The sequence below is a fragment of the Podarcis melisellensis genome (assembly GCF_964234715.1).
Source record: "Podarcis melisellensis genome assembly, chromosome: 5".
NCBI lineage: Eukaryota > Metazoa > Chordata > Lepidosauria > Squamata > Lacertidae > Podarcis > Podarcis melisellensis.
In genome coordinates this window covers 29,435,734-29,463,733 of record NC_138537.1, presented here as the reverse complement: position 1 = coordinate 29,463,733, position 28,000 = coordinate 29,435,734, and the positions used below count along the sequence as shown (strand labels likewise).

Below are 28,000 nucleotides of genomic sequence, written 5' to 3'. Positions count from 1 at the left end.
CACAGGATTGTTGTGAGAATAAAATGGGAAGAGAACTGTGCATGCTGCCATGACCTCCTTAGAGCAAAGGTGGGATATAAATGTGATTAGATAGATAGATAGATGATAGATAGATGATAGATAGATAGATAGATAGATAGATAGATGATAGATAGATGATAGATAGATAGATAGATAGATAGATAGATAGATAGATAGATAGATAGATGATAGATAGATAGATGATAGATAGATAGATGATAGATAGATAGATAGATGATAGATAGATAGATAGATATAGATAGATGATAGATAGATAGATACATGATAGATAGATAGATACATGATAGATAGATAGATAGATAGATAGATAGATAGATAGATAGATGATAGATAGATAGATGATAGATAGATAGATAGATAGATAGATAGATAGATAGATAGATATGATAGATAGATAGATAGATAGATGATAGATAGATAGATAGATAGATAGATAGATAGATAGATAGATAGATGATAGATAGATAGATAGATAGATAGATAGATAGATAGATGATAGATAGATAGATAGATAGATAGATAATAGATGATAGATAGATAGATGATAGATAGATAGATAGATAGATAGATAGATAGATAGATAGAGAGAGAGAGAGAGAGAGAGAGAGATGATAGATAGATAGATAGATAGATGATAGATAGATAGATGATAGATAGATAGATAGATAGATAGATAGATAGATAGATAGATAGATATAGATGATAGATAGATAGATAGATAGATAGATAGATAGATAGATAGATAGATAGATAGATAGATGATAGATATAGAAGAGACCAAACTATACAGTCATAGAACTGTAAAGTTGGAAGGGACCCCAAGGGAACAGAAACGCTTGCTGTAGTGTTTTGCATTTGTTAATAACTATATTAGTTGGAGGGGTTAGCAGAGGAGAGTGGAGTTTATTAGAGTTGGAGAGGAAAATTGAGAAGGAATCTGGCAGTGCAGTGACATCTAGAGTCAAGCAGCCTCCACTACTGATCACTGGTACCAGGAAACTACTGCATATTTAGCCTCCCTACTCATTGAAACACACACACATAGCTCAGTTGGTTAGAGCATGGTGTTTTGTCATGTTTTACTATTCTGTTGGGAGCTGCCCAGAGTGGCTTGGACAACCCAGTCGGATAGGCAGCATACAATTATTATTATTATTATTATTATTATTATTATTATTATTATTATTATTATTCTGATAACACCAAGGTTGCAGGTTCAATCACTGTATGGGACAGCTACATATTCCTGGACTAGATGATCCTCAGGGTCCCTTCAACTCTATAATTCTATATGACATGCAGCTCTATTATTATATAAAGCAATTTCAATCTTGAATGGGAATAAACATACAGAGGCATTGTTTGCATGAGAAAGAAATAGGCTATTTCCTAACTAAAGTGCCAGTAAATAATCTGAATTATTTTAATTTTGTTTTTATTTTCTTGCTTGTTTTGTTTTAAAGAAAATAGTTAATAAAGATTATAAATAACAATCACTTTTTGTTTTGAGTCTTAGAATAATGGACATAGGAAGATGCTGGAGCAGTAACAGGAAATTATTAGTACTAGAAAACTGGCAATGAAATCCTTATCTAATACCTATCTACTTACTACCCATTCAAAGGGATTTATTCTCAGGCGAGTGTGTATTGAATTGTAGCCTGAAAGCTGCAACAGGCATACCATGCTAGAAATATAAGGCAAGGTAGATGCTTTAAAAGGAGCAACCATTCTCTCTGAGTATGATACATTCCATTCCTTTGATGCCAGATGAAAGGGGTTTTTGCTACTGACGATGTGATAATCTTCCATGATGATGTATGTGCCCAACTGAGAATGCTAGCATTTCCATTTTCTGGAAACAAACAGTTCAGAAGCTGTGGTAGACAAGACCTTGCAGTTTTACCCATCAACGAAACTAAAGAAGGCCACATTGCCTACAGAATGCAGTGATGTGCCAAACACCTCTATCCCAATAATTCTCCATCAGTTAATGAGAAAGGGAATTGCGTTCAAAAATTATCAAAGAGGGGAGAAAACATGGGTGAAATTTTATTGGGTTTTTGATGCACTTGCCTTATTTTTGAGGCGGTTGGGGAGTATTTGCGAGTGTCCTTTCGTTCATTCTACAAATAATCTCTCCAGCGGTGTGCAGTCTGTAGCCTTCCTGGATGCCAAAGCGTCAATGATAGCCCTATGGGAAGAAGTCACGAGGTAACTGCTCCCACAGGGCTTTTTTCAAATCAGGAAGTGAGAGCAACCAGGGAGGCTGCACAGTGCTGGAGAAATGATTATTGAGTTCACCCTCAGTCACTTTACAATGATATAACGTGCTCATTTGATTGGCTTGGCCCAGATCTTCAATGCCTACTCCTGAAGAGGAGAAGAGGAGGAGTGTTCAGTCGGGTATGACCAATGGTGGTGTTCAGTGGGGTATGACCAATGGACCCCAGGACCAGCTCAAGCCAGACAGCAAAGAGGTGTTCTGGTGGCACCTCACAAGGTCCTCAACTGCTGGCCAATCATTCAGCTTACTTGCGATTTCCTGCTTGTACTTCCTGCCAGCCATGACGAAAGCCAATCTGCCACATCACACCCAGAGATGGACTGTGTGGAAAAAGAGGGAACCACATGGCCAATCGGGAAATCTGGGGGGCGGGAGGGGGGACTACTCAGTGCTCCAAAGAAGCAGCCAGCTGAAGCTGATTCTCAACCTAGAGCAGCCAGGTGGGATGCCACACCAAAGAAGGCTGACAAGAGAGGGGGGGGGGAGCTTTTATTGTGATGCTGGTGCCACCTTGTCTCGGCATGGCATCCTGAGCATCTCGATGTCAGTGTGCTCCCTGCACATGATCCCTATTTCCAGAGTCACCTGAGGGAGATCAAATCCACTCCCTGCTAAGCACATGTTTGAGCTGTGTTTTGTTGACAGCGGGTTCTGTTCCATAAGCCCTTGTGGTGGAGAATTAAGGGCTTCTTTGAGGCAAATCTCAAAAACAAGTTGGGAACTGTTGGAGGGCAGCAAGCTAGACCATGCTGCCAGAGAGCAAAAGAGAAATGAGAACATCATAAACCACTGTCTTTTACAACTATGCTTTTCCATGGCTGTCTGGATTTGGACAAGGGACTCCAGAACTTGATCTCTGACCTGTTTCCTTTCCTTTCCAGAGCCGAAAGCAAGCTGCAGGTTAGGACGATCTGCATCCACGTCAGGTGTGCCTCCTCCCTCCGTTACTCCTCTCAGGCAAGCCAGCGATCTGCAACCGAGCCAGGTACCATCGTTAGCCAATCGCGAATGACTTCCTGTGATGCAACATGCCAAATTTTCTCACCTCTCTGTGTGTCTGTCATCTGTTGCTGTAAATTGTTCTTCTGTGTATTTGGTTTGATTTCTGTTTGTATGCCTGTACATGTGCGTGTCTCTCTCTCTCTCTTTTATAAGCAAAGAAATTCTACCCTCTCCAGTATCATGTCAAGACTTTCTTTGCTGTTAATTCATTTTAAATCTCTGTTTGTCTTCTCTTCATTCTGTAATATAAATGTGCTGACCTTTCATACCCTATATATTAGCTGAATGCTGTGCGCACTTTTTTTTTTTTGAGGGGAAAAATGATCCTGTGGTATATTTTTTTATCAACAATTTATCAATTTAATTGATGCTGTTTATAACATATATTTCTTTTAAATATTTCACGTAAAACTTTTTTTTACTTTATTTCTCACTGACTTTGTATATACCATTTGAACTTTGACTTCTTGTATTGTAATTATACGTGCATCTGTTTTGAGCTTGGTGCATGATTAGCAGTCATATAGATCTATCTGTCTGTCTATACATATATATATACATACATTTTAGCGAAGCTGCAAAATATTTTGTTTTCTGCATGTGGCAGCTCATTTTTCATCAGCTCTTGCTTCTATATAATAGTAGTGGGACTATAAAGTAATATCTTGCATTTTTATAAACTGGCAAAAACATTGCAATGAGCATCAGGCTTCCTCAACCTCGGCCCTCCAGATGTTTTGAGACTACAATTCCCATCAAGACCACTGGTCCTGCTAGCTAGGGATCATGGGAGTTGTAGGCCAAAAACATCTGGAGGGCCGAGGTTGAGGAAGCCTGGTATACATGGAAGGAAGTCCCATATACTGTGAATGAAAGGGGTGCAATGTGCTCTCTGCAAACCACCTCACTAATGGGTTTTCCTGTCCGCTAGGTATTATTGGGCACTGGCTAAGGCCCACACTACTGTTGGAGGCCCACTGCTAATTTCAGAAGCCTCCTGGTCCCACTGCTCCTTCTCCTGGTTTTTACTGCCTGTTTGCTGGACCAGGAGAAAGAGATAAATTTGCATCCTTTGCTTGCTATGCACTCTCCCTTTGGGTGGCTGGGCCCTGGGGAAATGGTGACTGAATGGGCAGTAGGAACAGAGGAGGAGATGGGTCTGCTGAGGGTATCCTGCTTAAGATCCCTCCAAGACCCTGAGCCACCACAATCACACAGGCCTAGGAGGTCGGGGCATGTTTGGCTCCCAAGAATAAGAACATTTCAAACAGCTGCACAAATATTGATGGTTCCAAAGCAGACTTTAGGTGAACTGGAAGAGAAAAGTTGTCCAAAGCTGTTTTTATCTTCCTTTCTCAAAACATGTTGGGAATCACATCAGTTTGTGCAGCTGACACTTAGGTTCTTGGATTTCCCAGTCCCCCCCCCCCTAGCTGTTTAGTAATCCTCTCTGTTGCGTTGGTGCAGGTTTTGCCCTCACTACAATATTGTCTCCAAAATGAACCTTCTACACAAATAAGTCAATTCAGTTGGGCTCTAACTGTTAGAGTAAGTAAAGGATACCTCTTTTTCTGGGTTAGGGTTTTCTCTCCTTAAGCCTATCTACATAGCCCCACCCTGGAAACTTATCTTACATATCCAGCAGTAAAAGGTGCTCAGGTGCTGAGATGTCTGAGTGATCAGCACTGCTTCTCACATTTGAATGTTCCATTTACAGATAGGTAGCCGTGTTGGTCTGCCATAGTCAAAACAAAAAAAATTCCTTCCAGTAGCACCTTAAAGACCAACTAAGTTAGTTCTTGGTATGAGCTTTCGTGTGCATGCACACTTCTTCAGATACACGGTATCTGAAGAAGTGTGCATGCACACGAAAGCTCATACCAAGAACTAACTTAGTTGGTCTTTAAGGTGCTACTGGAAGGAATTTTTTTTTGTTTTGAATGTTCCATTGTGAAAGCTAGTGCATTAGGCAAAGGGATGGCTTGGAACTTTCCATGCCAGTGTACTAGTTTTCTCTTTGCAAGGAGGTTTTGGTTTTATCAAGGGGGAGGGATTCAAATGTGGTATTCCCCACCTATACTATGAAATGGAAGAGTCCCTTATAGTTCTGCAAGAGGGAAAATAGGGGAGATTCAGGGGATTGGCGTTGTGAAATGGAGAGGGAGTCTAAACAGCATAGCATCAATTACAAGGAGAAGTGCCTCTTCACCACAATTATGAAACTGGCAGTGAATATGTTTAACAAAACAAAGCCTTATTTTTTTTTTACGCTGAGCTGAAAGTTCATCCCATTGAACTTTCAGCTCAGCACTAATGATACCACCTTAGCATTCTGCTACCTATTTTGCTGCATGTTTACACCAAGCCATAGTCACATTAGAGAATAGGATGCAATGTTGAGAAAGTAGGTAGGTAGGTAGGTAAGTAGGTAGGTAGATCAAGAGATAGATAAATCGTGTTTTAAAACTACCCAGTTTAAATATTACTACTTACAATATATTACAAAGATTTCACAACTGCAGAGGCAGCAGAGAAGTCAGTAGAATAATCATTTTATGTATATAACCTGAAGAAAGATAAGAAGACATGAATATTTAGCTTTATTAGATGAATGTCGAGATCCTATCAAGTAGTGTTTTACGTAAGTGCAAGATTTAAAATATAAAATTACTTACGCAGCAATCCAAAACATGCAGCATGTTTAGGATTGAGGAACTGGAGGAACAGGGACTTCACTTAAGTGTTATTAGCGTCTTTTCTCAGACCCAAAGTATGAAGGCAATATTTGAATCCTTCCCCGCGTCTCTTCTGTTTTGCTTTCGTGAAACTAGAATGTTGCAGGAACTCTAAAGAAATGCCACATTCTGGCTGGATTCTAGCAAAATCTTATCCGGATGGAAGGGAGTCAAAGGAACACAAAGCTCTAGCCGTTTGGTAGTATCCTACTGTTTGTTTGTACTTGTGAATTTCCAGGCCACTTGGTAAGATTACAGAGCAGTGGACCCTGGTGCTGTGCATAATGCCTATGGATTGGTGGGGCAATTCAGTTTTCTCTGTGCAGATGCCATTTAACTTTTAGGAATAGTGACTATAGGGCCCCATGTGCATGCCTTCATGTAAGTGGGAGATATGCACTAGCCTAATCTCTAAAGAATGGGACATGGGTGGCGCTGTGGGTTAAACCACAGAGCCTAGGACCTGCTGATCAGAAGGTCGGCAGTTTGAATCCCCATGACAGGGTGAGCTCCCATTGCTCGGACCCTGCTCCTGCACACCTAGCAGTTCAAAAGCACCTCAAAGTGCAAGTAGATAAATAGGTACCTCTCTGGCAGGAAGGTAAATGGCGTTTCCGTGTGCTGCTCTGGTTCACCAGAAGCGGCTTAGTCATGCTGGCCACATGACCTGGAAGCTGTCTGCAGACAAATGCCGGCTCCCTCTGCCTATAGAGTGAGATGAACACACAACCCCAGAGTCGGTCACGACTGGACCTAATGGTCAGGGGTACCTTTACCTTTAACCTCTAAAGACCAGCTCTGTGTGTTGACTAAATGCTTGGGCATTATCCAACTAACATGTTCCATTAGCTCAAGGATTTCTGCTTGTGCAATGGAACATGCCCCTCCTCCTACCCAATACCCTCTAAATCTGTTCTAGGTGTTCCCCCAACCCTCCAGGGAAATTTTGGGGAGGGCACAGGGGGCACATGGGGGAAACTCTCGTCAAAATGAATGGGACTCCCCCCCCCCATGCAGAGTTCAGGCACAGGGCGTTGAACCATAGTGTGGGGGTATAATAATCCCTAGCAACAAGGATCTTGAGACAGATTCAACCCACAAGCAACCCCACAGAGTTGCAATTTTTTTAGCAGACCAACAAATGGTACATCGCCTTAAGTCAAGGTTCATCAAGTCCTTTGGGCACTTGAGGCAGCAAATCTCACTTCTTCTTTTTAGCTGTGAGAAGAAGAAGAGGAGGAGGAGGAGAAGGAGAAGGAGGAGTTTGGATTTGATATCCCACTTTATCACTACCCGGAGGAGTCTCAAAGCGGCTAACATTCTCCGTTCCCTTCCTCCCCCACAACAAACACTCTGTGAGGTGAGTGGGGCTGAGAGACTTCAAAGAAGTGTGACTGGCCCAAGGTCACCCAGCAGCTGCATGTGGAGGAGTGGGGAAGCGAGCCTGGTTCCCCAGATCTACTGCTCTTAACCACTACACCTCTCTGGTGAAGTGCTGGTGAGAGCCAGTGTGGTGTAGTGGTTAAGAGCGGCGGACTCATAATCTGGTGAACTGGGTTCGCTTCCCCGCTCCTCCACACGCAGCAGCTGAGTGACCTTGGACTAGTCAAACTTCTGTGAAGTCTCTCAGCCTCACTCACCTCACAGAGTGTTTGTTGTGGGGAAGGGAAAGGAGATTGTTAGCCGCTTTGAGACTCCTTAGGGTAGTGATAAAGTGGGATATCAAAGCCAAACTCTTCTTTCTTTCTTTCTTTCTTTCTTTCTTTCTTTCTTTCTTTCTTTCTTTCTTTCTTTCTTTCTTTCTTTCTTTCTTTTCTTATTTTCACAAAGTTGTCTGATTTATTCCCATCAGTGGTTGGTGGAGCAGGATGGAGTCGGGTGGTTCTGGTAGCCTGGGCAAGGTGGCACGGAGTGTCAGATTGACAGCCACTGCACCCAACCCGTGCCATCTTCCCCATTGCCTCCCCCTCCCCAGCTAAGATACGCCAATCCTTCCCACCCTGCCTCACTAACTATTGCTACTTTCCTGCACCAGTCCTTCATAGTTCCATTTGTAGGTCTGAAAGAACATGTATAAGTAGCAGCTAGGGAGTAGGAGGATCTGTCCATTCTGGTTTTCTCAGTTTCTCATTTTTCCAATCTTAAAATCAGCTCTCCACAATTTGCAGGTTTTTCTGCTATAAAACCCTCATGGGAAATTTTCAGTATTTTAGTGCAAATTTCTCCTGATAAACATACAGTGGTACCTCTAGTTACAAACTTAATTTGTTCCGGAGGTCTGTTCTTAACCCGAAACTGTTCTTAACTAGAAGTGTGCTTTCGCTAATGGGGCCTCTTGCTGCCGCTGCGCCGCTGGCACACGATTTCCATTCTCATCCTGGAGCAAAGTTCTCAACTCAAGGTAACTCTTCCAGGTAGTTAGCGGAGTTTGTAACCTGAAGCATTTCTAACCTGAGGCGTTTGTAACTCGAGGTACCACTGTATTTTTGTGTGCAGTTTTAACTAATGCACACATTTTTGCAAGCAATTTCTCTTAATATAATGCACTTGTGCATTGTTTTAAGTAATATGTTCATTTTTATGCACATTTCAAATTGTTTGGTTGGACAACTGCATTGCAAAATTCAGATAACTGCGAATTTTGAAGGATTGCTGTTCTTCAACTCTCGTGTTGTTTCAGAAATGGCAAATTTGATAAATCTGACTTTGCATGTGAAGTGAATCAAATTTTCCCCTCTTCCCTAGTAATAGGTTTTAACTTTAAGAAGATCTCTAGGGAGGGGTCCAAAAAAAGCTGGCCTTGTATTGACTGTGAGAATAGTCAGCTTATGAAATTTGTTCTTTGCTTCTCAGAGTCTTAAAATTAAGCTGGTGCATTCTGGTAATGCTTTAGAATGAGCGCAGCAAACCAACTACATGTTGCTTCCCCTTGACAGCATCAAAGTCAAGATTACGTTTGTGAATATGAAATCTGTCCATTGCAGTTTTGTTCTTTGTCTATCCATAATTTCCAGCTTTTACTTGGGAAATGAAATTGCTTGCATGTTTATACTCTTCCATTGCACTGTGCACTGTAACAGCCACTAGATGGAGCTGGAATCCACACTATTATTTAAGTGAATATCTTGTTTTATTTTTATGAAAGGGAAATGGAGGGAAGTTCCATTTTCCCTGCTATTGACTGACTGCCATTGATATATTTGCTAGTGCAATCAGAACAGCTCAGAAAGACTGTCAGGTGATTCACTGAACAACATCAATATTAGATAAAGTGAAAGCAATTCCAGCAAAGGGAAAGTACGGAAGCATCATAAAAAGTAATAGTTGTCCTGTTGGTGGAGGAAGCTGGAAGGAAATGAGTTGAATCAAAGCTACTGCTATGTTGTTTCCTTAAAATGAACTGTGCTTCTGAGTATGCATTTCACAACTCCCACCCCAAGCCCTAATTTTTATTTTTATTTTCAAATATGAGGTTGTATCCAATGCATTGCTAAGTTGAAATCATTTAGAGGTATACTTGTTCTACTAGCAAATTGCTTTTCATCAGTGGAATATTGTCACACAAGACAACAGAGTTAAGCAGGTTGCTGTTAACTCTGTTGCAAAATAGATTACACAACCAGTTGCACAACCAGTTTCCACTAGGACAACTGTTGCATTGGACTCTCCCGTTGTGCAGCATTAAAACTCACCTGTCTGCTAGTGCAAGAGTTCTTGTGCTAGCAGGCAGAGAACATTAGATACAGCCCACTGCATGGCTCATCACTATTCCCCTTAATCTATGAGTTGCCACAATTCTGAAAGATCCTTAGTCTCCCTTTGCTACTCCAGGAAAGTGGGGGGGGGAGGAAGAGGGGTCTTTTGGGTGGTCATTATAGCCAGGTGTTGCAGGAGTGTTCTGCAAGAGAAAAGCTCTACAGCAGGGTTAGTGGATCCCGGGGTAGAAAATGTGACACAGGACAGCAGCTGGACAAAAAATAAAAGAGATGGAGGAACCAATGTTGGTTCTGTATGGAAGGTAAGGGTTAAATGTGTGAAGTTTGATGTCTTTAATGGACAAGAACATAGAAAAGATACATAGATGATATAGACAGTTTGTGACTCTGCAGTCTTAAAGTTGTTATTTGCCTCGCGTAAAAACCTTTCAAAACTTAAGTAAAGGTAAAGGGACCCCTTCCAATTAAGTCTAGTTGTGAACGATTCTGGGGTTGCGGCACTCATCTCGCTTTAAAGGCCGAGGGAGCCGGTGTTTGTCTGCTTCTGCAGACCCACGTTCCTCTTTTCAAAGATTAAGAACTGCTTAATTGATGGAACCTAGCCTAGCAAAATCTACCTCTAAAATTTAGCCTCATCTTTGAAAGATGTACAAAATGTTCCCCAAACCCCATTGGTTTTGATGTTCAAACTTTAACATACACACAAACTTATTTGGACTTGAAATATGTTGTGTACAATTGTTTTTGTACTGTTTGATGTGTAGGTGGTTATTAACTGAGATTTGTGTTTCTCTTTTTTCGGTGCCCACAAGAGGGAGGTATTGACCTACTTTGTTTTATAGTGTTTAGTTTTTGTAAAGGACGAAAGTTTTATCCACCATACAAAGGAACAATCATGTGGTCTGATGGAGCCTAGAATTTCTAAATTTTCTGAAAATGAACTGGTGAAACACAGTGACAACTATTTTACTCATTTACTGTAGGCAGCATGTTTCATTCGGGTTTATCTAGTCAGATGACAACTGGACTAAAACAAAACACATTTCTCATAAGGTTAAGCATGTCAGCACAGATTTCATCAGCCTTCATCCGTCCTCCCATTTCCTTCACATACTGCATTGACAGATTTTTCATTTATTAACATTCAGTGATCCATAACTTGAATCCAGCACCATTATTGGTATTGGGATTGATACTGTGCATTTTTGTAGGCAAACTGTTGCATCCAGGGTATTTCAGTGTTTTCCCTCTTATGAATCAGCTGCTCTCACAACGCACGAGTAGCATCTCATACAAACTACATTGCCAGAGTTTTCACAGGCAGGGCATCACCTCACTTTTCTTGCATGCTTACTTTTTAATATCCAAGCATGGAATCCAAAGCATTGCACTGGATGGTCACCCATCCAGGGACTAACTGAACCAAGACCTGCTTAGCTTCAGCAAGGTGGTGGCCTCATGTGCCCTTAGACTGTACACTGGAACCCACATTTTAAAGGTGATTTAATGGTGGTTTTGCTTATGCCCATGCAAGGCAGCTCATCCATTTTCCACCAGTCACTCTTTTTCCTATTGCAGCCCTCTGTACCACATTGCATACTGCTAGAGTGGGTTCCCCAACACTTAGGAGAAGTTTTCAGGAGGTATGGGGTGGGGACTGAAGTGGATAGAGGAGGATTAGCAAAAACCTTCTAACCAACCCTTCATGGGTGGAAGTGCTTTCCACTAGTGCAAAACTACCATTGGATAATAATAATAATAATAATAATAATAATAATAATAATAATAATGGGAAAGGTAAAGGTACCCCTGCCCGTACGGGCCAGTCTTGACAGACTCTAGGGTTGTGCGTTCATCTCACTCTAGAGGGCAGCGCTGTCCGCAGACACTTCCGGGTCACGTGGCCAGCGTGACGAAGCTACTCTGGCGAGCCAGAGCCACACACGGAACGCCATTTACCTTCCCGCTAGTAAGCGGTCCCTATTTATCTACTTGCACCCGGGGGTGCTTTCGAACTGCTAGGTTGGCAGGCACTGGGACCGAGCAGCGGGAGCGCACCCTGCCAAATAATAATAATAATAATAATAATAATAATAATAATAATAATAACAACAACAACAATAATTTATTTATACCCTGCCCATCTGGCTGGGTTTCCCCAGCCACTATGGGCGGCTTCCAACCGAAAATTAAAAACAATACAGCATCAAACATTAAAAACTTCCCTAAACAGGGCCGCCTTCAGTTGTCTTTTAAAAATAAAATAGTTGCTTATTGCCTTGACATCTGCTGGGAGGACATTCCACAGGGCAGGCGCCACTACCAATAAGGCCCTCTGCCTGGTTCGCTGTAACCTCGCTTCTCGCAGTGAGGGAACCGCCAGAAGGCCCTTGGCACTGGATCTCATTGTCTGGGCTGGACAATGGGGGTGGAGACCCTCCTTCAGGACCAAGGCCATTTTGGACATTACAGGTGAGCACCAACACTTTGAATTGTGCTCAGAATTGTACTGGGAGCCAATGAAGATCTTTCAGGATTAGTGTTATATAAGCTTGGTATTACCCATAAGTTGGGTCACTGACACCTGACCATGCAACATTGCAACATCATATTGCAAAGTCCTGAGCTGCATATGGAATTGCTGACTTCCCTGTTAATATAGAAAGCTAACAGGGAAATTGAACCTTCCATGAGTATTGTTTAGATACCTGGTGTCATGTTTCAGTCCACATCAAACATTTAAATCATTCTTATGCCATTTTGAACAGTCACAGAGAATCCTGGTTACTGTAGTTTGTTAAGGGTGCAGGGAATTGTGGTTGTGTGGATTAATCACCATCAAGCAACTACAGTTCCTAGAATTCCTTAGGGAAGGCCATGGCTGTTGAAGTAGTATAAGAGTGCTGTAATAAGAATGGGAAATTCATGGAAGGAAAGGCAGGCATCAGACCAAGGGAATAAGTGGTCCTCATTGGAGAAATGTTAAGAACTCTTCCAGGGTCTCCTATAAACCAATGATGGCCAGGCTTATAATCTGAGAAAAAGCTCAAGCAAATCAATCCAAAAGATCTGAGGGTGCCGTACTTGAGCTTAGATTAGGTACAGTATGTATTCAGGAATGAAGAAAGGTTGAAAGATGGAGGTGATGGAAAATAGAGAACTAGAGCCAAATCATGGATCAGGAATCAAAAGCAAGAGGATAGGAGCCAGAATCCAGAAAGGCAATTTGATAATGAAAGGTTGAGGCTAAGTTACAGTAGGGCAGATCTGTAGACTGCAACAGAACAAAGGCAAAACAAATAGGGATAAGGATGCACAAAGATGTCTGTTAAGTCTCTCATCCACAGTCATTTCCCAAGCAATCCTAGATGTGTCTATTCAGAAGGAAGTTCTACAGGGTTAAGTGAGGCTTATTCCCATGTAAGCATGTAGAGGATTGTAGCCATAGGTAGCTCTTGAACATGTGATGCAGGTAAGAGCTTGGAGGAGTGCAGCTGAAAACTGCAGTTCCAAGCTCACTTCCTCGGAAGTACCTGCTATTAAATGAAAGTAAAACAGTTCTTTAAGTAGATGTGTTTAGGATCAGGGTGTTAGTTTTTATACTAGTATACTATAAAAATTTATGCAGATGTAAATGTGTGCAATAAAATATATTATTTCCACCAAAAAGACCTCACAGTCACAACAGCACAGCGGCATCTGTGAGGCAGTTGTACAGCGACTAACCAAATGTGGTTATTGGTAGACAAGCATTTTATCCTTATGGCTTCATTGGTCTACAGGGCCTGTCCCATGACAGGGTTCTCCAGGGTGATTAGTTTAGGATGCAGCAGATCTCCAGCTCAGGCAGCTGATTCCTGGCTCAAGCAGTGTTAAGTCCCCAGCCCCTGCTCAGTGGAAGAAGATATTCCAGAGAGGCTTTCTCATTTCAACTAGTGTAACTTTACACTGGCTTAACTTACATTGGCCTGCTTGGTGCTAGTTTCTTGTGCATAGGAATGCTTCCTGAATTTATTACGGCTTTTGAACCGTGTTTTGTTTTTGTCTACTTAGCAAATAAAAAGAAATAAAACGTAAGTGCTTCATTCGCTTTTTATAACTGCCTTTCATGTGATACCATTCAAACATCACAGTGAACTTACGAGGGACTACATGACAGTTGAATAAAATGAAGCTTATGGTAATAAGATATTAATATTACTTGTCAGCCTATGTGTATCTATAGGTTGGTTGTAACTTTATTGTGTAAGAGTCCTTCATAAGAGACTCACCTTTTCATATAATGGGGGAGGGGGGGAGGAAATTTGCTTTCTAAGACCTGGAGCAGAAATTATCATTTTAATCAAGTTCAGAAAATAAATGTGGCCCACACAGGATTGCTCAGTTGCTTTCCTGTGGCTCTTCTGCACCTACTGTTGAAATCCTTGTGCCTTTCTTTTCTCCTTTGGTGTACATTTATGTTTGACTCAGGGCAACAATTTTATAGGGTATTTACTCATAAATGGGGGAAAAAATAAATAAAACAATGATTAAAAGTGGCATGAAGCAAAAGTTTATGGCAGCATGGCAGACTGCCTGTAGTTTCGCCATTCCCTTGTGAAAGAAAAATAGAGAGCCTATTTATAATGTGCTATAAATAGAATGCCACTTCTTTCATCCAGCACACATTTCTCTTTTATCCACAAACACTGCTTTTTTGCCTTTCTGATATGTGAATTTGCTGGGTTTCACCCATGCGTTTTCTGTTTAAACTGTGTGTGTGAGAGAGGGAGACACCACACAGGACACTGTGAACAAAAGTACCGTTTTCTTTATCACCATCTCTTTTGTTACATCACAGACCGCTCTAGCCTTGTTGCCATGGTGACCACAATTTCATCAGATTCCCCCTCAAATGTTTGTATAGCCTTATACAGTATATTGCACTTACTGCAACTGTATAGTATCTTGTCTGTATACTGTATGCCCATAAATATGTATATTTATTCACCCATGTATGTATGTATAGTTTGTTTATATATCTGTATATGTATGTGTGTCTCTTCATAGTCTGTCTCTGAAATGTTTGACTTCCTCACAAACATTATATGTCTGCAAGTTATGATGAAGTATGGATGCCAGCACTCACTTTTGATAACTTATAACCTTCATTTTGTCTTGTTAAACAATGAAAATAAAAACTTCATGTATTTTAAATGAGAATTTTAAAACAGTGGTTACTTTTCTTTTACTTTCAAGCGTGGCCCCTTGGGATAGGGTGGGCTCATTTGTTTTAGCAGCCTGTGTGGGGATTCTTGGTTCAGTTGTAGGGTGGACAGCTGGAATGATTCCCTCTTAAGAGCAAAGGTCTCAGCGTATCATTATTATGCATGGCATGAAAAAGGTAGATTAAAAATATATATATATTTCTCCCTCTGTTATACCAGAACTCATGGATATCCAGTGCATTTGAAGGTTGGGAAATTCAGGACGAACCAAGGAATTATTTCTTCGCACAGCACATATTTGAAATATGGTATTCTCTCACTCCAGAGGCAGTGATGGCCACCAACTTTTGCTGGAAAAAGCAGGAGAAGGAAGTGCTCTTGTGCTTGGCTCCTGCTTGTGGGCTTCTCACAGGCCTCTGGTTGGCCACTGTGAGAACAGGATATTAGACTATATCTACTATTGGTTCAATCCAGGGCTCTGCTTATGATCCCATGTTTATGTTCAGGGAGTGGAGAGCAACTGCTTGGGTTCAAGAAAGTGGCTTCCCAATGGCAAACAAGCCAGGGATCCTTAAAGGGGACAAGGCAAAACAGCAGAAAAACAGGTATCAGTGCTGTGGTATTAGACTGAAGGGTGGGAAAGCTGTACCATCTGTAGAGAATTGGCATAGAAACATTAAAGGAGGTAAAGGGGACCCCTGACCATTAGGTCCAGTCGTGACCGACTCTGAGTTCCAATGCTCATCTCGCTTTATTGGCCGAGGGAGCCTGCGTACAGCTTCCGGGTCATGTGGCCAGCATGACTAAGCCGCTTCTGGCGAACCAGAGCAATGCACGGAAATGCTGTTTACCTTCCCGCCAGAGCAGTACCTATTTATCTACTTGCACTTTGACGTGCTTTCAAACTGCTAGGTTGGCAGGAGCTGGGACCGAGCAACGGGAGCTCACCCTGTCACGGGGATTCAAACCACCGACCTTCTGATCGGCAAGTCCTAGGCTCTATGGTTTAACCCATAGCACCACCCGCGTCCCATTTATAGAAACATTAGGGGTGCCTCAATGTTAGTCCCTCACTGGGGGAATCTCAGTCTATCACTAGCTGTCCCATTACATCATTGCCCATACATGGACAGAGATGGAAAACTCAGATAAAAGAGGCGAATTCATAAAGCATAGGGCTTCTCCACAGGGTGTTGCATTTAGCCATCATTTCCTTCTCCTAGCCTTAGGCACCATAGAGGGAAGCCTAAACACCATTCCCACACCTGGGTATTTCGGTCTTTGCTCAACTAGTTTGGGTTGTTTAGTTAAGCAGCAAGGGTTGTTACTCTTAAGTTCTCTTCTAACAAATAATGAAGGCCGCAGCCTTGTAGTTATATTCTTAGTTTTATATTCATTTCTTTTGCAAGGTTCATAATTACATGCTAGTTACCATGGGCTATAGGCACTGATATGTGTTTCAGATAATTAAAAGCAGACTCAATAAGCTATATCATGGTGTGACTTCTTGCAGCCAATAAGAATGGGCATTAAATAGTATTAATAGTATGGAGTTAGACTTGTTAGGGTTAGGCATTCTTGTTAAAATCAAAATGGTAAACAAATGAAACATTTCTAACCCTGATCATTGCTAAATTGAAGTTCATCCTGAGATATTTTCTGTTTCATAGGGCTGATGTTGGCAAATCACACATTGTTAAATTTGGCTTAATGTACAAAGGCGTGTGGTTTGTAATATTTACCTTGGCCTCTTTGGATTTCCTTCATTCTGTTAGATTATGATATGTGCCTCTTTTCTTCTTCTTGCAACTGGGGTAATTAGAGATTGTGGTGCATATGGGGCCAAGTTGGTCTAGGATCCCCAACTCTTAATAATTTTATCTATGTCTGTAACCATGTCCCACTGTAACCCCACCCAAATCGAAAGCATGGCAGCAGTGAGTAGCCCAAAGTCTCAATGAAAAGAATCCCAGATGTACTAGGTGTCAAAAATCTCATCATCTCAAAGTCAATGTTTCCGTCTTCATTTTAGCATGCTTGTCATTAAAAAAAGGGGGGGAAATTGGGTGGATTGTGCTAAGATTGTTGATCATATTCACTGAGTAAAAATGCATTTAAGGTGATGGAATCTATCACAGTTCTCAACACGATCATTTTCACAGTCCCTGGTTAGGTAAATAATACATGGAAACTAGCTGTTGCCCTCCAGCTCATAATATGTTTCCATAGTGATGTTTGGCTCTGAGTACCACTCCACAGCCCCACTTTAACATCCTATTCCCCACACTGGACACCTGCCACAAAGAGGCTCCAGATGAAATCTTGGCCAGCCTCAGTCCTGTTCTTACTGGACATACAGATGATCAGTAACACCAGACTTTACATTGGGCACATAAGTGCTTTACTGGATTACAGCCTCTATTAGGAACTGTCTGTGCTAACATAAGGCATATTTACTTTTTAAGGGTAATAACTTCCATTCAATTAGTGTTAATTTTATTATTTATCTTTGGGGACTTGGTCCAGCTGGATTGCTCTAACTGAACAATAAATTACGGCAGCCTCGTGTACCTTCTTTCTGGAAGGACAACACATTTGCGGTGGTGGGTGGTTGTTCTAAAATAATAATTTTTGATTGCCAAACTCAAAATCCTTCTTTTGTGCAAGACCTTCCTTCTGCAGGTTAATTTTTTCTTCTTCATCTTCAGAAACTCAGTTGTAGCCTGTAGCTTATGGGGTTAGGGAGGAAGTAGCTTAGAAGTACGGATTCTGGAAACCAACAACAACAAAATGAGTTGAGGATATGTTCCACCAGAGGTTCTTGGGAGTTCAGTCTGATCCAAATCTCTCTAGGGTTAATGAGATTCATTCTAGTGACTTAGAAGAAATTTTACTCAAGCCTTAAGTGTTGAAGGACACAGTCACTAGGGTAGGAAATTCTGCACTGGACAGTGCTTGGACTACTGTGTGTGCTCAAGTTTACAAAGTGCTTCAGAATCCTGCCCTGCTCAGGTGGTCACAACAAAGCACTGATAATTGCTTGGGGGAGAAGAGCAGGGTTGTGTGTGCTTGTCCTGCAGCCACCATCACATCCCACCCAAAGGCTCTCAATGGGTTGAGGGCATATTGCCGCAGGGCAGCCTGCTGAATGCATGTTGACTCTTCCCAATGACTGCCTGTTTTAATAAAAAAAAATGAATGTAAATCTATTTCCACTGCTGTTCTTTTTAGCACAAGAAATAAGCACAATGCCAACAGAACATTAGTTCCATGTTGGAAAATACAGCTGACCTGTGAAGATAACTTCCCTGATCCTTTGTCTGGTCCTCCCCTGTTCCATGAGTCCCTTCACAGCATAACTTGTGGAACTCCAAATGCCAAGAATTATCTCCTCTTATGTTGTTCTGACAGAAGATGAAACTACTCCCATTTACTTCATTGTGCAGGAGGGAACTGAATTTACTGGCAGTGACTTACCTTGAGTCATGCTGCCTGCTGCTCTGTGACTCACTTCGATGTTAAGGATTTGTCACCTGAGGAGTGGGGAGAATCTTTCCTTTTTGCTTAATCCTGCATCCTTTTCAGATGTGGGATGCATCAATTTAATAAGCCTAAACATTCCCAGATGACAGAACAGTGATGAATTAAGCCTTTAGGCCTCAGACATAAAACAATCTGTCCCTGTGTCATTCAAATGACTTCAGTATTTTGACATCTCGCGTGTGCTTCTTAATAATAATTGTACTGTGACTCTTCCCTTCTACAGCCTATTTTCTAGCCCTACTCAAGGGATGGAGATCCTGTGGAAAGGTTCTAGAACAGATAATGTTCTAGTGTGATTACAAAGACCCAGCATCGGTTTCTCAATAACAAGTCATGCCAGACGAATCTCATTTCTTTTTCTGATACAGTTACAAGCTTGGTGGATCAGGGGAATGCTGTGGATGTAGTGTATCTTGATTTCAGTAAAGCTTCATATTTTTGTGGAGAAGCTATAAAATGTGGGTTGTACAAGGTAACTGTTAGTTGGATCTGTAGCTGGTTAATTGACCAAACCCAGAGTGCTCACTAATCGTTTCTCATCAGCTTGAAAGAAGTGACAAGCAGATGTCGCAGGGTTCTGTCCTAGGCACACTGTTGTTCAACTATGTGAAAATGATTTAGGGGTCTTAGTAGACCACAAACTGAATATGAGCCAACAGTGTGAAGCAACAGCAACAAAAAGAGTGGGGGGGGAGGCTAATGCTATTCTAGGCTCTATCAACAGAAGAATACTGTCTCAAATGAGGAAAGTCATAGTCTTGATCTATTCTACCTTGGTCAGACCACATCTGGAGTACTGTGTGTATTTCTGTCTGCCACAATTTAAGAAGGATATTTAAGGATATTCAGTTTAAGATGGACAAGCGGGTATGTGTACAGAGGAGTTTCACCAAGATGATCAAGGGTCTGAAAACTACTACTTAAGCCTTATGAGGAACGGTTGAGGGAGTTGGGCATATTTAGCCTGGAAAAGAAGAGACTGACAGCCACCTTCAAATATCTAAAGGGCTGTCACATAGAGGATAAAGCAAACATGTTTTCTCCTGCTCTGGAGGGTAGAGCCCAAACCAATAACTTCAAGTTACAAGAAAGGAGATTCCGACTAAACTTCAGAAAGAACTTTCTGATGGTGAGCTGTTCAGCAGCGGAACTGACTCCCTTGGAAGGTGGTGGTGGACTCTCCTTCCTTTGAGGTTTTAAAGCAGAGGTTAGATGGCCATCTGTCATGGATATTTTAGTCGAGATTCTGGCATTGCAGGGGGTTGCACTAGAGGGCCCTTCGGGTCCCTTCCAATTCTACAATCTATGATGCTATGATTCTATTATTAGAACCCAGGGTTCATAATCTAACATGCTTCAAAAATCTGCAGGTAAATAGCTGAGACATCCCATATTTGTATAGATAATAGATTTGTACCAGAATTTGCTTATCTCATCAATATAATAGAAAAATGCATTCACCAGACATACTGAATCCAGGAATTTAAAGAATTCTGTGCCTGAATTGTTCAGTCAGAGTTGGCAAGTAGTGCCCTCACTTTTTCCCTCTTTACAGCAAACGGTAAGTGATTCCTTCAACAAGCCTCTCCTTTTTTTGTTTGCCTGATGACAGCTCTACAAAAAGTGAAAAGCATTGCACTTTTCAGGAAACTACCTTATGGGTTCCTTTATTTTTGGACACACTGGCCATTTCGAAACGACTGCATTTTAATTAAATTCAGCCATCGCTTCTGTGCATCCTTTCATCTCACATTGGTTTGTCCATTTTGTTCCTGTGCAGCAATTGTGGAAAAGAACTTTGCTTTGATACGTAATGAGTTCCATGATCACACCGATATCATTTTATTTGGTTCTCCCCCATACCTACTCTAAATGTAGAATCAACCCCACTGCACACCCAGTAGGAGAGGGAAGAAACCCACCAGAACCAGGAGAGAACAACCACTTCCACAGCCTAGTAGCGTAAACAATTACAGTAAAGTAAGTGTGATAATGCAATACTGGGGGAAAGTATGGAAACACCTACTGAAGTGTGGGCATGTCTCAGTGACCAGAGCTTCAAATGCTGCCATATGCACAAAGAGGTGGGAAAGGCTTTTCTTCTGAGGAAAACTAAGAAGGATTTTTTTTTTTTTTGCGCTATGGTGTCAACCACCTTGTCCCAGGGAGCTGCAGTTGGAAGGGTTTTTGCAGCACAATGGCTCAGCATTGGTTTTTAAAAGTTCTACATGGAGAGAGAGAAAATGGAAGATAATCTGCCCCGTTTCTGCTGTGAACAGCAATGCATTTGTTTGTTTATTTATTTACTTGAGAATAGCTCTTCAGCTGGGGGGAAACAGCAGTATCTTGCCCATACACAAGGTGAAGCAGAATTAAAGTGCTGTGGAGCTGGGGGTGGGGGAATGAGAGGGGAACATGCTCCTACCCATCTTTAGGAGTTCCAGCACTGTGTCCTGGAATCACACGAGGTAAGGCTGAGGGGTCAAGTCAGCTAGCTCCACCTCGACCATCATCATTCTGGTCATCCCCTACAACTTTTGGAGGTGATGAGAGTGACAGTGAGGAGAAGGGGGCTAGAACACTCGAACCCACAGCCTTTTCCTTCCCCTTGCAAGCTTGAAGAATGTGGTGCGGGAAGTTCTGAAGATAGCTAATGCTATACTATAACATAATAGATTGATTCATATTTAGGTACACTCTAACTGGAAGTTCCCCTTCTCAAGCTTCCATTGAACAAGAACTGCAGTGAAACACAGCAAATGCTTCCATTTATTTCAGTGGGACTTGTGCAAATGCACTTTTTGTTCAATTAGGCATGGTGCATGTAATAAGTTTATTATTACAAAAGAGAATCAGCTGCTGAAGCAGAATCACATTCATATAATGATAAGGCTTTTGTCTTCTTCTTTTATTTTTATTAATATCATTTTTTCCACCTCCATAATCTCTCTATATTTTTGGTCACTTTTTCGTTTGCAGAAAAAAGGTGTTTTCTTATAGGTGTTTCCATATTTTTTTTCACTCGTGTTTTGTGTATTGACTTATTGACTTTGTGTACAGTGTTGACACCGTTTGTTTCTTGTGGTGAGTGTTTGGTGCTTTCAGTGCTGAGAGGCACTAAAAGAAGATCTGCATATTGAAATGCTGATATTATTGCCTCCATTGAGAGTCACATTTTATTGAAACTAACTAGCCATAAATGTCTGAGTAGGAATGAACAATTTAATCAGCTAATCAGTGGACCTAATTTGATTAATTGCAGATTAAAAAGATGAAATTACATTTGAGATGTGCCCTCTGAAAGGATGCTGAGCATTGATAGCATTGTGGTAGACAAGCTTAGCACATCTCTTGATTGAGGAAATGCATTTTATCTAGTTTTCATTTAACAGACAAAATATATTTATTATTTAGTCATACAAAGGTTTGTCAGTTCTTACATACTATGCGATACTTTAATTGATGAACGAGTCAGTTAATTTGCTCAGAGGCAATAAAATTAATTGATTTAAAAAGCCTTTAATTAGTCGACATTGCAGTGCCTGACATTTTTAAAAGCTCGTACTAATTCAGAGAAATATTAATTTTTTTTGTCTTCCAAGCATTAACGGCATTCCTATTTCTTCTTGAGTTAATGATTGAATTGTGTAACCCTTCTTCAGAATGCAATGTTACTACCCAATAGTAAGAACAAACACAGGCTTCTTGTATTCCTCATCTTCTGACTGATTGACATTGCAGCTGAGTATGTTATACTCAGATATAACTGGGTGCTCAATGCAAGGCTGGTTCAATGTGTGCAAAGAATGATGAGGTTGGAACCAGTGGCGTGTGGTGAAATTTTCCGTAGGGGAACAGTTAGGGCCAGAGGCACCAGATTGTGAGCATGGTTGTGGGTGGTGGTGGTGCAGGGAACATCCTGACGTCCTGATGTCATGTGCGTGAGCATCACACCTACCTCCCTAAGCCAAGCAGAAAATTCCCAGACTTTGGAAAGGAGGCACCAGGCCTCTGACAGGATGCTGGAGCCCTGCTGCCTCCTTCCCAAATCTAGGCAGGCTTTAGAAAGGTGGTGGGAGGGCTCTTGTAGAACATCAATCCTCCCTCCCTAAGCTGGACAGAAGCTTCCCGGGCTTTGGGAAGGAGGCGCTGGGCTTTAATACTTTAATACTCTAATTTACCAGAAATATTTAAGGGACTAGCCTAGCCCCCCAGTCCAATGACCACACGCCACTGGTTGGAATTGCCTGTGTAAATCAATTTAAAACAGCTCCCTCCTACATCCCTACCTCAATTCCCCAGCTTTCACACATCATGAGAACAGTCTTAATGCTATGGAAGCTATGGCCATTTTTGTGGTTTCTGTTTACCAAAACCACTGTTTACCGAAATCTCAAGGCAGATGCAGGGGCACCCTGAGCCCTCTTCCATCACTGCAATGCTGTAACACTGTAGTCATGCGCTGGGAGAGGGGGTTAAAGTGATATGTGCACTGCCTCTGCTTTACCTCATCAGCCGTCTCAGTGCCCTCCATGAATTTGGGGGCAACTGTGTGAAGCTGGAGTCTCCTGCACTAATAAAGGATCCCCACACATTTTTTGACCCTGATTTTCTAGGGTTCTGACTATGGGCATATAGCTACCCACCAACCCATGGAGGGTGATGATAATGATGGAGGGATGGTGCAGTTAATGTGCTCACCTTGCAGGGCCACCCAATGATCAGTTTCATGGCACCTGAATGTGCCCTCAGTCATCGTTGACTACAGAACTGAGGGGGAATAAGCATGGTTGCCAAGGTGACCATCTGGTACCTGAACAATATTATGTTACCTTTAGTGAGCCCTTCAGAATCATCTTTACTCTTTGGTGGGCATCTATAATTTTCTTTTGCTGTGATTTGGCACCCAACTGAATTTTGCCCTGTACTTAAACATTTGAAGAAGCTGTCAGATGGCTAATTGTGATCTTCTCATATGGGAACACATCGCTGGGAGGATTTTTACATGCTGAACACACATGTACACACACTCTCTATCTCTCTCACACACACACTCACACTCACACATGCTGGAAGTCATAAAAATAAAGTCATAAAAATAAAGGGAAATTTGCCATACAAATGGAAACAAAGCATTGCTCCAGGGCAAAACTCTAGAAGATCAGTACTGAATGGGGGAAGACCAGTGGGGAGAGAGACTCTGAGGGAAAAGACGAGCAGAAGGCTGAGCTTCAGCATTTTTTCTCCTTGAGAGAAGAAAGTTGCTGCTCTGGCACATGGGCTCTTTGAATGAGAAGAGAAGTCTAGGGGACAGAACATAGGCTAGGTCTAGATCAGCTTCTCCTGTTTCCAGAAAATATTCTCCCCTGCAAAACTGAGGGGAGGCAGGAGGAGATATTTCTCCAAAATTATGGGGGGATAATTGTTGCTTACCATATTGATTATCACTTGGAAGTGCAGCCAGTGGGAAACTCTGAAGAGAGTCTTCTTCCACTCTCATTGGCCACACTCCCCAGCATGTTTAGAGAACAACACACAGTGATGTGATATGACCTTGATCCAGGACTTTTTTCCAGCCAGAACTTGCCAGAACTCAGTTCCAATACCTGTCAGGTGGGCGCCATTGCCATTATAAGAGAACAAGGGAGGTGTTCATGGTGAGTTCTGGCACCTCTTTTTCTAGAAAAATAACACTGCCTTGATCCCTACCTTTTCCAGGAAATGTGCCACTATGTGAATCCTGATTTTTCAGAGTTGCAAAACATGTAAGGGTTTCTCCACAAGCACAGAAGGCTCCCCACTTCACTTAACTTAAGGAGGGTGACTGGAATAACAATGGAGATGAATCTAACACACTCGTTCCCACTGCCTCTCATGTGTGTTTAGTTAAGTCGAAGAATGACGAAGATGGCTTCTGCATACAGAACTTCACTCACAATCTTTTCTTTGGTCTAAAGAAAATGGTTCATTACATGCACAAAATTTCCTGTATCACTTGAGTCAACAAGTGCGGAAACTGCATGATTGAATTCTCTCATTTTAAAACTCAGCGGATGTGCAAAGAAAGAAAACACAAAGAAGAATTTAGGGGCTTTTAAAATAAATAATAAAAAAGAAGACCTTACCCTTCTCTTTGGCATGTTAGTTTTCCCTTGTGATAGGATTTTTCCTTCCAATGAGAAAAGTTCAAACAAGAAAACCCTACCACCATCTGCAGCCTTACATGGTTCCATTCAAGAACTGTTGTGTAAAGGAACATAGGAAGTGTGTCCATCTGTCTCAGTATTGTCTACACTGGCGGCTAGTGGCTTTCCACTGTTTCAGGCAGGGGGCATTTCCAGTGCTACTGGGAGATGCCTGGGTTTTGAACATGGGACATTCTGCATGCTAAGTAGGTACTGAACTGTCTAGCTATGGTCCTTTACCGTTCTAGCTATCAGCCCAAAATTTCTTATGTATATCTAACACAGAACTTGTGCCCATTTGTTGGTCTTGGGGATGAAAGCTAAAGGTTTCTGATCGCGTAGTTTCTGGTTTTCTTTCTTTCTTCTCCAGTGATTGCCGTAAGTATTTTGAAAATGCTTTCTGAGAACCAGCACTACCACTTTGCCTGCAGTTAAACTCTTGTGCCTTTTTTAATAGGTGACATGTATGCAGTGGTTGCACGGAGACCATACAATGCTGGAAATGATTGAGAAAAAACGTTGCCTGTGCAAAGAAATCAAGGCACGGCAGAAATCCGAGAAAGGACTTTGCAAACAGGACAGCATGCCTATCTTGCCGAGTTGGAAGAAGAACACAGGGTCCAAGAAGTACAGTCCCCCTCCGTATTCCAAGCAACAAACCGTTTTCTGGGACACTGCAATATGATAGGAGCATGAGGGGCTATCTTCCGCACATTGCTAAAACATGCACTGTCAGCCTATCTTCCTAGTAAGGTGGTGGCTGGGACTTAATTTTCAGGTGAAGAACTACCTAGGGATAAAGCTTGCTAAAGCGGTACCCACCTGTCAATCAAAAGAAAAATCTATGTCTCCCACTAAATGAAGGCATGCACATTTTTGAGGATTCTTTGGGATCCAGAAAAAAAATAGAAAGATGTAAATATTTTGCCAATCTCTTTAAAAAAAACTGAGACAATACACTATTTAAAATATAATGCAAACATGTATGAAGAATTTTACTCATAAACTGTTCTAACTGTTTTCTATGTGTTACCTTTATGTTTTGGGGTTCGTTTTTGTTCTTTCTAAAAAAAACCAATTTAAAATTATCTCATAAGCCTACATTCTCTATCTTGACATAAGCATGTGGTTGTACATTTTTTATTTAACAGCAACAAACCGGTGCTAGGGATGTAGAAGTGAAATTAAATAATAATTTTAAAAGAACTCACTTGATTTCATTTTCTGTATACCGTTTGGCAGGAAGGTGGATGGAACTGCAAGCAAGGCAGGTAAAACAGTATTCATTCAGATGTCGGAATTATGTTAACAATGTGTCATTTTTTTTTAAAAAAAAAAGTATATTTGCTATTGTAAAATTGTATTAACGTATTAGAAACGACTGCAATTTACCAAGCGCGACTGCTTTGCAACCTCCTGCATCAGCCTCGCTAACGTGGCTGGAGACTGTCTAATGGCTTATACCATAGGGCCCTGATCCAAAGACCTGTCTGTGCAGAAGCTGTGCAAGGATTTTTCCTGTCAAACAGCATTCAGTCCATTAGAGGGAACTGGTGGTAGGGAGAGGGTGTCTAAAATCAGCCCTGTACACGAACCCCCTCCCTCCAGATAGGTTGTCAGAGCTAACAACTCAGCTTAGTGAGATGTTTGTATAGCAGATGCAGGAATATTGCATGTTGATATGGTGGGCAGGGGTTAAGCCTTGACCACATAACTTTGAGTAAACAATAATGCAAGGAGGAGCTGCACAAAGAAATAGACTACTTCACATGGATCAACCGTCTGGATCAGGGTGAACGTCTTGAGCAAAATGGATCAAGCAGTTTAGCTAGAAATGTGAGTTAGCTTTGCTGCAGAAAGGTTATCTTCAACTGAGAACTCTTCCTTCTTCTATTCAGATGATTTGTGGAGACCAGGGTTCACTGTGATTAAGGAATTGTATACATCACATGATTCAGTTATCCTCTATTCATTTAGCAGGTTGAAATGGTGATAATGCAGCTCTAATTCCCATCCTCATTTGTCTTGGGTCCCTGAAAGTAAAGGTAACAAAAAAAAAGAAAATCCGTTCACAATGTTCACGTTACTTTTCTAATATATTGTATTTTGTGTCCCATTATAGAATGAGTTAGTGTGAAATCTCACTAAAGTCAATGAGAAAGGTTGACTTCATCTTGGAAAGTCTGACCCTTTGGATTGGGTCTGTAGAGCACATTTCTCTCAAGTAACCATTGTCGTATTCCTGGTTGATCCTGTAATTGGGTCATAGTCCTCTGTGACATCACACCCATCTTACTAGACTATAATGTCATGACCAAAGAATTATGACCTCTTGGTTTTAGCAGGAGAAAGAGATGGTTTATATGCTGTACATGAGGGTGAGATCTGTGCATTAAAGTATCTTCTAGAAGGCACTGTGTAGGATAAGATTTTTAAAAATCCATATTGCCGTAGAGTTGATGTGATCACATATATTTTATATATTTAAATTTTTATCGATGCTTCTAAAAGTTTGGCAGCATGAAAGGGTTCCTCTTTTAACAATCATTTTAAGAATATTATATTCTCTGAGAAGAAGGGAAAAAAATGTGTCATTAGAATTTATTGTCATATTGGCTTTTTCTTTTTTCTTTTAAAATGATATTGACAGCAGTGCCACAAGTGCAACTGCTGATCAATAAGACCAAAAATGAAACAAAATTTTAGTAGGTTATTTTGTAATCTATATTGATAAAATTGATTATTACTTTACCAATAGTAGTTTCTTTCCAGACAAATAAAAAAAATAAAGTTTTTAAATATTTTATAACTAATGTATATTTTGATGTCCAAATTGACAATTTCTGTATCAGATTTAAAAGAAGAAGTAGTGTGGGGGTCTATAAGTGTATATAGTAGTTACTCAAGCATCATTATTTATGTTTTATCCACAACATAAGGACATACACACACACACACACACACACACACACATGCATATTGCCACTCTGCATATGCAGCAGCAAAAATGGGTATGTGATTCATTTGCTAGTTTACACCTGCTCACGTGCCACAAGTCAGAAAACAAAGTACAGGCATGTTGGAAGCAATCCTTAATTTGTTAAAAGAAAATGTTATATGCAAAAGAAAGTACCGTTACATTCTTAGCAAAGAAAATGTTGAAATAGATACTTGGAAATACTGCAAAATTGTCACTTCTTTTGAAGTGTACAGGACTTCGCTTCTTAAGATAACCAGGAGTGGTCCAAGAATTTGTCCTCCTAAGAGTCATCCTGCTTCTCCT

General features: G+C 41.2%; 1 protein-coding gene across 5 annotated transcripts in view; it reads left to right on the top strand.

Moving 5' to 3' along the window:
• The window catches only part of NYAP2 (neuronal tyrosine-phosphorylated phosphoinositide-3-kinase adaptor 2), a 143,188-nt gene extending 117,147 nt beyond the window's left edge, over nt 1-26,041 (top strand). For 3 of the 5 annotated variants that reach the window (XM_081910387.1, XM_081910388.1, XM_081910386.1), the window contains 3 exons: nt 3,211-3,314; nt 20,411-20,512; nt 25,175-26,041. In XM_081910387.1, the coding sequence (XP_081766513.1) occupies nt 3,211-3,314; nt 20,411-20,512; nt 25,175-25,402 (434 nt within the window). In that variant the 3' untranslated portion in view covers nt 25,403-26,041. The remainder of the gene's footprint in view (nt 1-3,210; nt 3,315-20,410; nt 20,513-25,174) is intronic. The other 2 variants (XM_081910390.1, XM_081910389.1) reach the window with 1 other exon arrangement.
• The last annotated feature ends 1,959 nt before the right edge of the window (nt 26,042-28,000 follow it).